Below are 17,093 nucleotides of genomic sequence, written 5' to 3'. Positions count from 1 at the left end.
GATTTATAGGATTCTTTACTCAATAAATATATTTTTGAACCTTGATGGCTCAGGTTTTACTGTAACTTGCTGCTCTGTTGAAGGTCTTGGTATCACAGGTGGATCAGTCCACTGGTGCAGATAATAAGGTGAAGGACAGATTTTTAAGAACTAAGCAGTGCTAGATTTCAACTGAAGGTACAGCCTGCTTGCAGCCCAACTAGAACTCCGAGCTTTTACCCCCACTCCTGCCAACAGCTTTTTTTTCCCTGTCCTTTTGAGGTGCAGGCTGAGTTAATTTTGGGCTGGAAGAGTTCCCTGAACCTGCATGCAGGTGCAAAAAAAGAGGACAGCACTGTGCAGGGACAGATTTAGATGGCTGAAACACTATGGGTCACCTTGATTTGAAATGCACCATGTGTTTCCAATAACTAATATAAGTTTCAAACTCCTAAATTCCCAGACATGTCATTGTTGCTTATATGCAACACTATTCTCATTCATCTGATTTTTCTTGATTCATTTCTCACTTCAGTTATTCCAAAGGATTCAAAAGAGAAAAACACTTAGTCCCCAAATCATATTCAAATGTGTATTTGGGGTTCTCAGTATTGGATTTCTCAAGTTTTAAATCTTGTGATGAAGTTATTCCAAGCCAGTGAAGATATTTCAGGTTCAATAGACTTTCTAAACAATTCTTTGTCTTAGTGAAAGTACTGTATTACTAAAGATACTAAACCAGGTAATAAGATAGTGAAGACTGCAAATATTTCCCTGTAATATCAATTATAAAGAGTAGAAATTAAAATAATTGTCAATACCTGTGGTTAAAGGCAGATGAGTGACAGTAGTTAGACAGGTGAGAGTGAACCAGGTTGATGCTAATGTTGCTCCAGATAAAAGCAGCAGCAGTATGAACTTCAGCATGCCCCTGATAAAATCTGCAAATCTAAAATAAAAGCACACATCAGAACAGTACAAATGCTGATTTTCATATTATTTAAATGTGATGCTTGACAATTAATTCAGCATATTCTCATTAAACATTTTGGAGACTATAAAAACAATTTAAAAGTCATTTCTCATTTTCAGAAATAGAAAAAAGGTATTTTTATAGAACAGTGATATTTCTAGCTGTCAAACTGAAAAGCCATGAATTTTTTAGCTGTCACGAAGTAACAACCAAACTAGAACAATTCTCAAGCAATTCTCAATGCATCAAATGAAAACACTGGAGCAAAGTTTTTTTTTTTCTTCTGCATTTGTTGGACACAATATCTCACCACTACTTCCATCGCTGTTTTGTCAGCATTTGCCAGTCTCCCTTGGCAGACACAGAGCTCCATTAGCATATGAGGAGGCTGCCGTGTTTCATTCAAGGCACAGTTAAGTGTCAAGATTCATTCCTGTGGGAAATGGAAAAACTCCAAAAAATTCGAAAGAATCCCTAGTTGAAGATGACAAGGAACAGCTTCTGAACCCTTGGATGCATTGGTGATGCAGCTCGTGGTGGCTTAGGCAAGGAAGGTCACTCAGGGGTTACACAGGGGGTCACTCTGCCAGTGGCTGTTTTGGGTTGAAAAGTTCCAGAAACCACAAGCTTGGTGCTACTTCTCTTCTACCAGACCCTGCTGACAGACTGGGAGAGGATAGCCTCAAAAGTCCTTGGGCAGTCTGGCTGTTATATAGAGGGAATTATGATCTTTATACCACCTGATGGTACAATTGCATTTTTCATCTTTTTTTTCCCCTTTTTCTTTCAAGGAGACAGAATGCTTTTGAGCAGTGTTCGTGCAGCATAATTATCAGTGCGACTGCTCTTTTCAAAAGGGATGTCAACCTAACTACTGGGAAAGATATATTAGAAAAGGCAATGTCATTTATTCGTCAGTAATTGTCTATAATCTCCTGCTTAGAGATGTGATTTTGGGACGGACAGGTTAGGTATGTATTTCTAAAGCATATCTTCTGCCCCCACAGGCTCCTACCTTGATCAGGCTAATGGCAGCATAATCCACCTAGACTGGTCCATGATGGAATTTGTCTGTCCATCAGCTGTCTTCTCTGCCCTGACAAAGATCACTCTATAGCCAGATACCTTATACTTACTTGATAAAAAAGGAAATGCTACCAACATTCTGAGAACTTCCAAATATACCGTAAGAGATGCAGGAGTAATGCAGGCAAACACTCTCCGCTCCCCCTAACCAACTTCTTTCCTTGTATTTTGATTCTCCCCATGCCTAAATTCCACAGTGAATTTAGCAGTAATTCAATAAGCAGTAGTGGGAGATCAATGCTGCATATAATCTGAGAAGTTTATGACTGCAGTGTTCAAGTGGCTTATGCATTCATCTCCAATAGCCAGAGGTCAACTATTACTGGATTTTTTTTCTGACAACCCAATTGAGGAGTCAGGATTGCCTCACTGGTTTGCCAGTTTCTTTAATTATTCTGTGGGATCACTAGGGTCAAAATCAGCAATTTTAAAAGCTTTGCAGAAGCATCTCAAAGTGTAAACTTCCAGCTTATTCCATAGAGACTCCTGCTTTGCCTGCTGGCAGACAGCATCACTGTCCTTACAGGCAAGGGCAGTGACATAGATCCTGTCCAATGAAACAATGTGAGAAATATCAGCCTTCTGGGAGGGACATTCAGGGACTACAGGTCTGGGGCTGATCTCTAGGGGATCCTTGGCCTCTATCCCACTACCAGGGTATGTGGGGATGGGAGGTTGATATGCATCTAGGCCATTCATGACAGCTGAATGGAGAATATACCTACCTTTACCAAGCACCTGCAACTCTTCCTGACACAAATATCCCAGTCTGGGTAGCAGTGTGCTCCAAAGAGCTCTCAGATATCACAGAACTCCAAAAGGATCAAATGTACCCCAAAATAAAGGTTTATTCAGCTACTGGATTCAGCCAGCAATAGAAATAATAGAAAAAAAAAAATTACATAATAACCTAGCCTAAACTTGGTAATTGAAGGACTTCTGTTTCTTGTCCAGTTAGGGGACAATAAAGAACTGTAGATCTAGTCTACTCTTCATAATACTTGCTTCAATCAAAAAATATGAGAAATTACTTTTATCCTCAGGCTCTGTACCTGATTTCAAACCTTTGTTCTGTATAAATCCTTCTTCATCATCTAGCATGTAAGAGACTGTGTGCAGCTGCTAAAAAAGCAGGCACAACAGGAGAGAAGGTGTGTACTTTGCCAGACACAGACCTCTGAGCCTACTGCTGGTAACAGTCTCCAGCCTCCCAGCAGATGCAGCCCCAGGCTGTATCCTACAGTTAAAATCACAAACCCACACTGCTGACAACACTGTCTGTTGCTAAGGAAATTAGCACCATGCCATAAAGTTTCAGCATTTTGACTACACTGAAGGTTAGAAGCAGGAACTGAAATTGAGCCGCAGAGGACAAAACCTAAGAAATATCTATGATCCTTGGCAAATGTGGGGAAAAAAAGTTTTAAAAAAATCTGAGAAAAGGGAATAGATTTATGTTTCCATGCAATTATATGAATGCTGCTCTTTGACACTGCTTTTCTTCAAACTAGTAGCATTTGAAAGCTGCCAGCAAAGGGTACAGCACCTACCAGCTGCCCAAAATAGGCCAGGCTTTTCAATTATAAAAATGTATCAAACACATTAGCTAAACATGTAAGTTCATGGCTATCAGGACAGCAGTGGGTGGAGAGTAGAAGGATTTATGTATAATGCTGAGGAAAACTTGCACCATTCTGAAAATGAGATACATAAACAAATTTCCAAACTGGGCATTACTTTAAATACAGATGATTTAACACCTACTGTGATGTACAAGACCTAATGCTCCCGGACAAGGCTCAGGTTGTTAAAAATTCTAAATTACAGAATTTGCATTGATAAAAATGGAAGGAACAAATTCCTAAGATGCACCAATTTTGCTTTGACAAAATAGCAGAAGAAAAAAGAAAAAAAAAACACCCTAAAACTAACAGCTTCTTGAGAGGTGGTTAAGGGAGAGAGCTGCTTGCTTGGCAAATCACAGTTCTGACACTGAAATATATCAACTTGTCAGCTTTGACAAGAATCATTACTTAATTTTCCTAATTACAACTTTCAGCAGATTACAGTCAGACTCGTCATTGATTCAACCCTACACAGATAAATGCTGAATAGGCCTAGGAGGGAGAGTCATCCATCAGAAGTGACAAATCACCTCCTCCCTCCCTTTCTGTATGCAAACCCTCCCATCTGAACTGTGCATCGCCCAAATCACAAAGACATATTTGGAGAGAGACTGTTGGTATCTCTTCAATTTACTAAATGCTACAAAATACACGTATTTGACAAGGTTTGAAATCAATTTTGATGTAGTTAAAGGGACTGCCAGCATTTCCTAAAACTTAACCCAGGCAATACATTAAATAAATTAATCTACCATAAAGACTGAGATTTGCATGCTGGTATAGAATCTGCAGATTCTCTCCTAATAAAGTTAAGTGAGCTTCTAAGCTCTACTACTGAAGTGTTGCAAATATACTAGAGATTAATTCATGATGAAAAATATTAAACTGGCAGTCTACCTGCTTCAAAATGCAACCTATGGCATCTGTGTCATTTACAGCAGTTGCTTTTAAACATCTATTCTCTTACAGAGAAAACATTGCATCTGAGATTGGCTAATCAAAAGCAACTCTTTTTAGAGGAAACCAGGGCATGAACTTTGTTTGGCTAGATGAAGTCCTTTGGCCTGCATCTGGAGTAGATGGGAGAGAAGAGCTTGTTTCTTTTCCCTAGGTCAGGAGTTTTTTTCCTCTCCCTGCTGCAGTTGCTAGGCAGCCTGCAAAATGTCAGGATGTGAAACCTCACATTTCTTTATGCATTGTGTACACTGATGAAGCACAGCAAGTGAAAAAAAAGAGAGCTTCAAAAAGAAAGAAAAGAGAGTCCTAAAAAGATCACTCTTCATCCACAACACCGCGACAATGCAACAGTTGCAGATTTTGGCATATGTGGTAAATTCACTGCAGAACTGGAGTCCAAAGAGTGGACACAGAGAAGCCAGGACAATGCTTAGATATTATCCCAAAGCAAGGGGAACATGTGATAACTTTTCTTCCCTCCCACTATCCCTTTTCCTAAAGAGGACATCAATGGAGAAGGAGCAGCCTTTTGGAAGGGCAATCCATTTCTTGTTGTTCCACTCCCCGTGTCATCACCATTCACAACAGCCAGAGACAGCTGTGTCTGATTTATAAAAACCATACATACACCCATACTGTAGCCCATAGGATACAGGAGAAAATAGTTAGGCTATGCAGGAATCCAGCAACCTGCCCAAAACGAGCCCAGACTAATTCCTCTGTGGAGGAGCATAATATTATTGTAGTAGGCTGCCTGTGTAACATTCCCTATATCCCTTTGGGAATCAATATGCCCAAAAGTGTTTATGGAAGGAGACAGACAATAATTCCTTCAATGCTTTCCAAATGTGCTACAATGAGGTTCTCCCTCTTATCAGGCAGCTGAATTGATCAGAGCTGTCTTCAAAAGCAGCATACAGGATGCCATTGTCAGGAGCAAGAGTCTCACTTCCAAGTGCAGGTATATGCATGTGGAGTTCTCAATCCTCAGCAATATGGTACAAATTATTACTTTACTAGAAACACATTATAACTAACCTCAAAAGGAATTCTCCATTTCAAGTTTCTGAAGATGAGAGAAAATAAGTTCTGTTCTTGTTAAGAGGATAAACCGAATGATAATCACAGTTGAAGAAACAGAGAAGGACCTGCAATTATTCCTACCTTGCCATTGCTATGCCAACAACACAACCTCCAACTACAGACCAAAATCCAATCCAGCCTGCATCCACCTGGCAGGGGAAAAAAAACCAAAACAAAACACAAAGAAATATGTTAAAGCTGAGAAAATAAGATTGTGTTACTTTTAAAACAAATGTTGTGCAGGAGCTCCAAACTGCTAACAACAGCTCTCTACAATAGTCTGAAGTGCAAGGCTTTTCCTAAGAAACAAAATAAATTCACCACAAGAAAGTATGACTAAGTAGTCTATGCCCTAAATGTGACCTCTCTTTATGGAATCTGAGTAATGGCCTCTGGTTTTTTCTAATACTCTATCAAAAGCTTAGAAATCATCTTCTCTCCACTTCATCTTTTCCACCAGGCATACATTATTTTCTTTCACTAGAGATGCAGCAGCCAACAATACTTCCATTTGTTTACCTCCTTCTTCCTTCTTGTCAAAAGGTATGTACAGTTCTGAAAACACCATGGATGGAGTCAGCAGGGAGAATTGTGACAGTTTGAGATGCCAAAGCTACAGTTCATTTAGTTTTAAATTTCAGGGAGTAAAGTGGTACATATGTATTAATAGCATTTTAAACATAAAAACCTGATAAAACTGCATGCTAGTGCAAAATAAAAACATGCCACTTACAAAATAGCTGCTGATTATCAGTCAGCAGATACTTACCTGGCTTACATGAATGGGTGTTAGTATCAAGTCCAGAACACCAGACCAGCCAGAGAAAACACCCAGTGGTATCGCATAGGCTAAAGCAATCATCAGGAATCGGAAATTGCTGTGAAGATAAAACATTGCCATTAGCCTCAGCTTGTGTTAAAAACTGCACCAAGATTAGCTAGGGGAGTAGATCACATCCTAGAATCTATATTCTGCTCAACAAGAAAAACAGCAAAGGTCTGAAGGAGGAGTAAGGCAGGGAAAACAAGAAAGGTATCCAGCCACGTCACTGAATTTCTCATGGCTGATATGGTACTACCTTAGCACTGTGGTAATAGAAAAAGCCAATTTCTCTACATAGTTCAAAGATTTCTGTAAGATTTATGCTGGACTCATATGTTTCTCATTTCTGCAAGGAATTCTTCCGTGTGATTGGCATGGGCAACCTACTTTGCTTAAGTGTATGTTAGGAATAATAAGCTCCAATTTAAAAGATTAAAAACTTATTTCAAAAATAAAATCAGAGATTCATCCCTCTTGAACTGTAATTAAAAAAATCAAAATATCCTAAACCTGTTTTAATCCTCTATTTTGGTGAAAAGCAAGGAAATGTCTGGAAATGAGGCAGATACATTTGCAAGAGTGGAAAATTTTGACAATTTGAAATGGCAAAAACCAGAGACAGATATAATACTCTACATAGTCAACATGTTTGCTTTTCCCCCCAGTTATCTAACCTTTAGTATTCAGTGAAGGTGAAACAGTCAAAGCTGCATCATCATCTTCAATGTATAGAGCTAAACAACCAACAATTTCCTCCACTCACCATAAGTGAAAGCAACTTACTAAGAGACATCCAAGTTTTCCTCAAAAATGTTTTAAATGAGAAAGAAAATGTACTTTGGAATCTGAAACAGCGATATTTTAAAAGATATTAAAAAGATTTCAGGGTGATTCCAAGGTTAGTTATTCCATGGGATATCTGTGTAAACCCAAACGTGGCTCCCTCTAGTCTCAAACAATTTACATAAAATTGATCCTGATCAGTACCAGCTTCTTGGCAAGCAGTGGCAATTTGATAGCACACAGTTACGAAAGCCAAGAGGGAGAGAGAGATTCAATTACTCTCCAAAACATTTGTAAGTTTGCAGCTTACACTGTTTTACTCCCTTAGATGCTCCACACACCACACACCAGCCAGTGCTTTTTGCACTGTTCTTTTTCACACATCCTCTTCTTGAATAACACATTTCCATCCCATGAACATATCCTCTGCTTTCCATATCACTCGTCAGATTTATCTTTTAATGCAAAGAAAAACAACTCTCCAACTTTCAGCTCTTTTATACATTAGATATGTATTTCTCTGAATGCTACTGTCTGCCTGACAACTTCTTTTTTCTTTCTTAAGAATGACATACTCTTATCCCAATCTACCTTGTATCACCTTGGCATTTGATGCTATTTAATACTATCCATGTGAAAGCATTGCAACATAATAAAAGGGAATTTTGCATGGACCTTATAGAGCCATACTGTAGATTGCTAAGAGGAAACAAGTCTGAATGCAGTGTTCTGAAATAACACCTGCTGAATATTCAAAATCTTTGGCCACCTGGACCTCAATTTCATTAAAGAGCTACTTTTGAGGGAGAACTTTGTCCTTTACTTGATCAGCATTTCCTGTGGTGTATTTGTTTTCTGTAACTCAAGCAACTGTGATGTGGGATAGCTGCTCTGTGCCACATCCAACCCCTAGAACCAATTCCACAGTACCAGCTCTGCATGATGACAACCTCCAGGGACAGAGCCTGCTCCCCTGCCTAGTCTCCACAACAAGGAAGGTGACCATGAAAAGGGAGCATGGCAGTGACAGAGACACTGATCACCAGGTGTCATTCTGCCCCCTTGCCCAGCAATTCCTCACTCATACTGGCTAAAGCCATTCAAAACACGCATCTTTAGGAGCAGCTCCACTTTTCATGGCTCCACTCACTTGTGTACAGTTTTGCAATTTTGCAATTGCTCCACTGAAAGCAGAAAAATGTGCTGTCTGTCACACCATCAGCTGTTGAACCCACACTGTTTTCCATCCTATCAGCAATGACAGGATATCAGCATTAGCCTCTCTGTTATACCATTCTGCTGGAATATGGATTGATTTTTTCTTCTGTTTTTTTCAGAAACCTAACACCACTAGAATCTGTAAGACAGGCTGGTTCAGAGGGGAGCCCCATCAAAGTCTGTCATCATTTTCAGAGTAACTTTGACAGTGCCTATTAACATCAGGCACATTCTGCACAGATTCCATTACTGGATGGTGATGTTGATGAAAGTGTCATTAAAGCAATAATGATGCACAAAACCCCTGATACAAAATTTCCAAATTGCTTACATAGTCCCTAGAAAATATAAAAGCCATGTAACTGGCTAAAAGTTACTTCAAAACAAAAATCACAAAACAAAATCACAGGTTTTAAGACTTAACAACTATTTACTTGTATTAGGATTTTTTTCCATTGAAGTTTGTGAAATTTTCCTGAATGAAATGAAGTTTCCTGAACTGGGGAAATAAAAACAAGTCATATTTGCTTTACCCAATAAACTGAGACAGAGCACCATAAATTTTCTAATGAAAATTCAAACTACACTTGTCAGTGTGTGATAGACTGTTAAAAGATTTGGGCTTAGCTCCCAAACCATGACCAATCTGTTGTCTCCCACTGCAGGCAGAGTTGGTATCAGGAGATAATCAGACATCAACTAATTGTTACAATCTGTCAGAAGGAGGAATCCTCCAAATCAGAAGGAAGAACCAAGTTCCTAAGAACGTCCCCCAAAAAGGGCCCACAGGGGATGGCTGACCTCTGCTGATGGTGTAATAACTCTGCAAGAAGCAGCTCATGTAGATGATTGCCCAAGGACCCGAAGGCATGAAGGAGTGTGGGAGTTGCAAGGATGTGATAGATCCCCTTGGTGTTCAAACAAAAAAGGTCAGTGACTTGAATGGTAAAGTTATGCTATGTTGCTTTATTTTGATGTAATAAAACTGCAGCCTGGCAGAGAAGACAGGGAAATGATGAACATCTCAGTTCTCCTGAGTGTATCTGGTGCATAGCTGGATCACCCCACCAGCTCACACACATCCTAAATGCCTTACACACAGTTCTTACACCAAAGGGTAATCTACAATAAAAGGAAGTCATGATTTCCAGGTACTCATCTGCTGGTTACCTTCACTCTACACCACCAAGTCTAAAGAAAGACTCTCTGAGCCAAGATAAAGCCTAGATTAGGCAGACAACAGAGCTCAGAAGCCTAATGAACCAGATGATGGATTTCTCTTGAAGCATGGCAGATATCATGCATTTCTTTTATAAAACTCCCTTGCAAGACAGATTGTTACTGAACAGCTCCCCAAGATAAGTGGGTTTAATGATGAACTGTTGATTGGTTCATGTACAGAGGAATGAAGTGCCTTTGATAAAGGGAAGCATGGAAGAATGCAAGACCTGAGGGATGAGAGATATAATTATCTACCTGTCCACATTTTAAAAAAGCCCTCTTGGTTCTTGGAGACACTGTAAACTAGACTCATTATTTAAGAGCCCAGTTTGTTTTTTTAAGTTTCACTGGTTATTCTTAATAGTAAGCCAGCTTTGCTGTTTACACCCTGACCTTACCAGTATCTCAGGTCCACTGTTTACAACACTTTGAACATGGAATCTAATGGTTATAAAACTCCCAAATGGAGCACTGTCAACTGAAATTTTATATTTCACCTGAGGAGCCAGTTGCTGTTTGAATTTCTGTTCAACAGCAACATTTTTACAACAAGGCCTCAGGCAGGGTCTAACAGCACATTAGCTTGGGTGCAGAACAGCATTATTGTGTGTGCTAAGTGTCCTTAAGGGAACTGCTATTTTTTAATACCCTGATTAGGTCACTTTGCAGACTAACCACGCAGCTGTACTCACACCTCCTGAGTGCCACTCTGCTCAAGGATGAACACACAGGATTAAGCATTTTGCCAACTATTTACTCCCCCAAATAACAACAACAACAATAAAGCCTTCAAAAACAAAAGAAAAGAAAACCCAGTGAAAGCAAGGGATGAGTTGTTTTTGCTGCCTCTAAATACAATTATTGAAAGTACAGCCCACAATAGGTCTGTAGTAACTAAATGTCTAAAGCTGCACAGTTACCAAGCTTCAAGCAGCCCTTTATATGCAGATTCAGCTCCTACATCACTCAACAAACAATTACAGCAAGAGTCAGAAGCCTCCCAGTGAAGTCAGTCCTATTCTGTACCAGGGGAGCAGCTCTCCTTTGCCCTGGGAAGCTCCTCTGTGCAGTATCATCTACAGGGCATGGGCCCTCACAATTATTCACCATTAATATTACACTTGCTTTAGCTGCTCCTCTGAGATCATATTTCCATTACACAAGACACCATAAAAACACTGGGGAGAAGTGAGATTGTGTCTCACTAAAAGAACCCAAGAGGGAGAAGCTGCAATACTGTCACTTTCTTTATAACCTCTTCTTTTTAACCTAAAAATTCAAAGGAAGCTAGCTTACCTTTGAGCCTATCCAGAAACACACCTGGAGACACTTTTTCTATTCCCACTTCATATTTTGATGTACAATTAATGAGATTTAATTGGTCATATGATAGTTTTAGAATGGTTCATGTTTTGCTTCCATGGCTGAATGAAAGCAGCAGAATAAGCCTTCAAGAGACAAGTAAACCCCAAATTCATTCCAATGTAATAAGCACAGAAGAAACCAACTTAGAAGTTAGTTTTGCCCAGTGTTGTTCACTGTTTTCTCACTGCTCACTTTTAGCTATCTTGTATAATCTGATGTAACAGAAGCACTGCATAAGAAAAGCCATGCTAACAGGATGACTAAAGCACTGCTATTGCTGAAGGACTGGCATGAAGACTAGAGATACACAGAGTGGTTTAAAATTTAATGTCTGCTCTTTAGCAGTTAACATCCTTTTATGTCTTGACATTAATATTTAATTTTATTTTGTTTAAAACCAACTTGTTTGCTCAATGAGAAGATTAAAGCACACTTGTTTTTATTTACTTAGGCACTGATCTGCTTTGAAGTGGAAACCCAAAGAGGTCCTACCTTAAGAGTCTGCAAAAACTTCTCCTGTAGCTGAGCCGCTGGCTCGCTGCAGCCACGCTGGGGGGGAATGGAGGGCGCGAGGGGAAGTAGGCCAACGCTGCAGAAAATATCAGGGAAACCATTCCAAATTCTAAACAAGAGGGCAAAGAAAAACAAAACCAAGAACAGATGTTAGCGTTGAAAGACTTATTTCACTACTGTGCTGTTATCAGCCAGCCTCTGAGACATAAATCCCACCACAAGTGCTTGACTGCTCCTGACAACAGAATTCCGTAACTTGAACGAGAAATTTCTTTCTCCTTCCCCAAACAAGATTTCAAATTGAGATGGAGAATCAATGAGACTGGCAGTCCATTCCAGTGATAGGTGCTGCAGAGAGTCAGGCTCACACACAGGGAACTCAGTGAAGCAAAAGGAAAGCTTTTGCTTTTTCTCTTCAGAGAGAACTGCAATATGAGGATTTGGCCACGTTTCCTTGCGATGGAAGTAACTCAGTGCAGGTAACAGCATGCTAGAGACTTTAAACAGATGGGACTCGGGAGCCCCAGGGCATGGAATAACAATTATTCATTGCACAAGATGATGAAGGCAAACAAAAGGTCAAGCAAGGCAGCAGTTCCAACACAAACAGTACTACATGGCAACAGAATATAAAGAGCAAAGTGCAGAAGCAGCCATGGCTCATGAATAGAAAAAGTGCAGGTAAGAGGGGGGAAAAAAGAAAGAATATAGCTGTTTGTGGATGCTCTGCTTGTTTAGCAGCAGGTACTCCAAACCTTTGAAAAATTTCATAGCAGAAGTTTGGACCTGAGCTTGAAAAGTGATGAGCACTTCACAGAAAACAGTAAGTCCCATGAGCAGACATTCTGAAAAGAAACAACTCTACCCATAGTCAGTCTAATTAATTTGTTTTACAGTGTATATATATCATGTTCTCCACAGTCCTCAATCCTGGTATTTCTCCTATCCCCTTTGAAAACAAGATTCTTTGCTGATAGAGAGAAAAATGTATAGCTGAAGTGTGTTATCTTAAAAGAATTTGTGATGTTATAACAAAGAAGTGTTCACTGACACCACAAATAAATTCCAGCAGAGCTAGATACTCAGTTGCCTTAATTTTCTTTCTTCTTCTCTTTTTTAATAAATCAATATGAACATGGCACTTCGCCAGGTCTTCTGCTAAACTAGAAGAAAATAAATTCAGGAAACTGAAAAGTAAATAACACTCAGAGTCTAAATGGATCAAATGGAGATGGAGAAGGGAAATGAATGCTTCTATTTGGCATATGGGAAAAAAGGCATTTTGGGAGTGTGACAATGCCGTTTTTCATGATCAAATACTAAAGGACTCATTTTGAATTATGTGGTGTCCCTTTTCCTGCTGTGGTGTAACTGCATGTTTTGAGGGCCAAGGGCACTTTAACCAGACCTTTTCACTCCTTTGCTCTTCAGAAAATAGATTAACTTCTATCTTTGTGCATATTGTTTTGGAGAACACGAGTACTGAATAAAGAACTGGCTGTAACTGATCATCCCAGACCTAAGAAATGATGAGATGCTCTGTCACTACTGGATGATTCTACAGAGCTCTTTAGTAAAAGCTGTTTATCCCCCCTCCTGCCTCTATTCCACATATAGGTTTACAGGCACATGTATTACATGCATACACACATTTTAAGCACATATTAAGGAAGATTTAAGACTACAGACAGGTATAGCCAATCAAGAATGTGATCACACAATCCTATAAATTTTGGCCAAGGTACTCATTATTTAACGCTGTTATACTGCAATACTGTAAGGGGAAAGGTCACATTTTTTTCTGAACAATAAAACACACCAGTAATTTTTTTAAATCATACAAACATTTCATAATAGGTGCCCATCTGGAGCCTCATCTATGCACTGTCTCAAGATTTCTACCAGTCAAATTGCTGTACTAGGAGCAGTATAGTAACCCTCTTTCTTTTTTTTTTTTTTTTTTTTTTTTTTTTTTTTTTTTTTTTTAATTACTAAGTTCAGCAAGCTAACCTTGTAATAGTACCTTCTTGCAACTCATCAGTGTTTCCCAGTCTTATACTTTGCAGGCTAAAAAATTTGCTGAGATAGCTCTGCTCTCATGCACAAATGAAAAGTGACAAATTCACTGTGGAAACAAAAGTATCTCCTTCTGTTGAGGAAGATGAGGTTTTAGTGCCATCTTAGCTTCATAAACAATACCCCTCTATCAAAAATCCAGGTACTGCCAAACACATCTGATTCCTTACATATTGAAACCCTTCCTCAATAGGAAACCCACACTCTTATCTCCATCCTTTACCAGACTAGAGGAAGAGGAGTACAATCTAAAACTTTTCCTGGTCAGTAAGTAGTGAGTATAAGGAAGCAAAATTTAGAAGGTAAGAACTAGGTCAATGCTGAAAGCGAGGGAACTGCAGCCACAAGAGAGAGGCTCTTCTTTAGAATCTGCCAGCTTCTCAAAAGTGATGGATGCTCTAATACAGAGCAAAGCACATGGAATGGGGCAACTCATAAATTAGTGTGCAGAGACACAGACATGAACATATCTGTATTTGTTGAGGAGTGAAACTGGAATGCTTCATAAAAGCTGGGCACCACACCACAGGGACTTGTGACGTGAGAGATGCCTGAATCTTAGCCTAGGAAGCAGGCACCCTGATACTTGTGTAAACCCCAAACAGACAAAAAAAAAAAAAAAAAAAAAAAAAAAAAAAAAAAAAGAAAAATATGTTTATAGAGTCACAAGCCTTGATAACAAAGTATTTTTCCTTCAGACAGGCTACTCACAGCACAACAACCTGTTCAATCCCAAAACCCTTCCTCCCCACCTTATTTTGTGGGAACATTCCAGGGGGCATGAGGGCCCCTTACACACACACACACACTTTTTTTTTAAACAAATAATGATTTTACATGGATATTTAAGAAAGCACAAGGCTAAAAGCTCTGGCTGCAGTCCAGAATAATTCATGCTTTCTAACATGATTCAGGTAGTACATTGCAATCCTGGCTTGCTACATTCATATTACTTGAGCTGTGACCCAGAATGTGCAGCGACACAGACGACACAGAAAGAGGCTGTGGTAATTCAGCTGAGCTCTTAGTCCGTGTTTGAGATAAAGGAACAGCAATTTATTAAAAAACAGAAGAGACTGGAGTTAACAGAGCAATTTCAGAATGGGCTTATAAGCAATTGCTTCGTAATCATGTTTGAGCTTAAGTCTTTGGAAAATTTGCACACTCTTGGCACACTACTGATCCCAAGTTAACAATTCACATAGTTACTGTCTTTTAAAAGACATCATCTAACTTTTGGAGGCTGCTTATTTAACGCTAGCTCAACAAAAGCAACAAGCTCATTAGAAATGCAGAGTGCCTACCCTGTGAAACCGGCTTTCCCATAGTATCTGGAAGGACAAATCATACCACACCTGACCACACTGAAGAAGTGGGACATTTGGATCCAGCTTCTTGTTCTTCTACATTCTGCAAAACCTTTACTACTGATCTGTGAAGTTAGTTTGAGCCTAGTTTTCTGCACAGCTGTTAAAGTGGACAGATAGTAGCCTACCATACCTACCAGGTATTTTTTGCCCCATAGGTGAACAGAGCTGTCTGTTCACTGTCAACCCACCATGAAGCAGCTGTCCTTCCCACCTCTGGAGCCCATGGGGCACAAGAGAGTACAGGGAACAGTCTGAAGGAACCTTGTGCATTCAGCTCTTCAGGGAAACAGGGCTAAGCTGAGACAGAACAAATCCCATAAGGGATTCAAAGCAAACTCCTCTTTGACAGTTCTTTGCCATTTTAAACCAGTTGGAGGTTTTCCATCATTACTGTGATTCACTGCAGGCCAGCAATATTCACAAAGAAGCTCTCTGTCATTGTCTGAACAGCTACAGGGTTTGCAGCTCCTGAAAATACACATCCCATAGGACACAAACACCAGCACAAAGAAACCACGAGGGTGCTCCCACATCCTTGCCAACTCAGAAAGGTAGAAAGAGCCATGCTGAGATGTGAGGCAGGCAAGATCTGAACCTTGGTGGCAACATCCATCCCCATTTCTGAGGAAAATGCTTAGGAAAACCTCCAGAAAGAGAACAGAAGAGAATGTGAGTCGAATGCACTGCTGAAGGCAACATTTCTAGTGCTACCAGACTCAAAACAGTGGTTTCAAGCACAACATGGCATTTCCTTAGGCAGATGAATTCTTCCCTCTCCATGGAAAATCTGCAGAGGGAGAGCTAAAGCACTGCTGTAATTGCTAGGGTTCTTCCTCTCTTTATCTACTGCTCCTCAGGAAAAAACCTGACTTGCTTTCATTTTTCCTTCTTTCACACTAGCCATGTCCATCTGCCACACGATTTTCAGAGCCTTACACCATATCTACTTGTGAAAAAGTCTTAGCCAAGCCTGAATTTCCTTGTTGTTTCATCTGAATCCGGTAAAAAGTAGGTTACTCAAAAATACTTGCCAAAGTCATGATCCAAATTCTATTACACTTTCTTTGAAACAAACATTAAAGTGGCCCTCACCCAACAATAATATTAACTTGACAAATTTCCACAAGAATAATGTCCAGAAATAAATGATCACAAACAGCTAACTCAATCCCCTAAACCTCCATATAAACTACACACTGTATATATGTTAGGACTTCTGGAACACTTAGGACTCAATCCTGGCTGAATTTCAGAGGATGCAATTATAAGAGGGTAAAACCCCTGTAAGATGTGCAACTCTTAATGCTGTACCAATTTATATCCACTAAAAATCAAAATGTAGACACTTAAACCACTTAACCAATTCTGTTTCCTTAAAGTTTGCTGCTAATTTTTCTAAGTGACAGGAAGAGGCACAGAAGCCATTGCAATAAAAAGAGCAAGGACATAAAATGCAAGTTTTATCAGGAGAATTTTATATCAGTGATTTTTTCCATTAAACTGCTGCCACTTCATTGAAATTGCTCACCAGTAGGAATTACGTGGTTTTAGCTAAAAATAAGATCTATTGTGTTTTAATTTCAGCGTTTCTGATTCTGTAGATTCTGAAATACTAATGATGTAATCACATTTGAAAGGCACGTGCAGGTCATAAATTAAGCCTCAGTTAATGCAAAAGAGAATTTAATACTAAAAGACTATTGAATTTCCATCCTTACAGAAAGAGTAGAAGAAACCAAACCTGTCACGGAAACATATTTTTAATGAAAATTCAATAAGTGAAAAGCAGGTTTGAAGCTCAGGAAAAACTCTAATAAGATATTTCTCCCAAGACCGGCCGATACAAGCAACCAAATTACTTCTTTTCGAGTCAGTCTTTACAAAAGGCTACTTTTAAAATTTTTCTTACACAAAAGCAAAAAAAAAATTAAGGCTCTTGAGTGAATGATTTTCCCTCAGCCAGAGCGTGCAAAGCAGCCGCTAGAGGGTAGTGGTTCTCAAGCACCAAGCACGCAGGGTGT

At 39.4% G+C, this 17,093-nt stretch overlaps 1 protein-coding gene across 1 annotated transcript in view; it reads right to left on the bottom strand.

Moving 5' to 3' along the window:
* Positions 1-17,093, bottom strand: part of SLC49A4 (solute carrier family 49 member 4) — a gene marked incomplete at its 5' end in the record, with an annotated part of 61,166 nt that overhangs the window by 13,337 nt on the left and 30,736 nt on the right. Inside the window, 4 exons of the mRNA XM_079310514.1 lie at positions 801-928; positions 5,785-5,852; positions 6,473-6,581; positions 11,606-11,735. Coding sequence (XP_079166640.1) covers positions 801-928; positions 5,785-5,852; positions 6,473-6,581; positions 11,606-11,735 — 435 coding nt within the window. The remainder of the gene's footprint in view (positions 1-800; positions 929-5,784; positions 5,853-6,472; positions 6,582-11,605; positions 11,736-17,093) is intronic.

Source organism: Erithacus rubecula (genome assembly GCF_903797595.1).
Source record: "Erithacus rubecula genome assembly, chromosome: 8".
NCBI classification, from domain to species: Eukaryota; Metazoa; Chordata; class Aves; order Passeriformes; family Muscicapidae; genus Erithacus; species Erithacus rubecula.
Note: the sequence above shows the minus strand (reverse complement) of the source record. Positions and strands in the feature narration are given on the sequence as shown.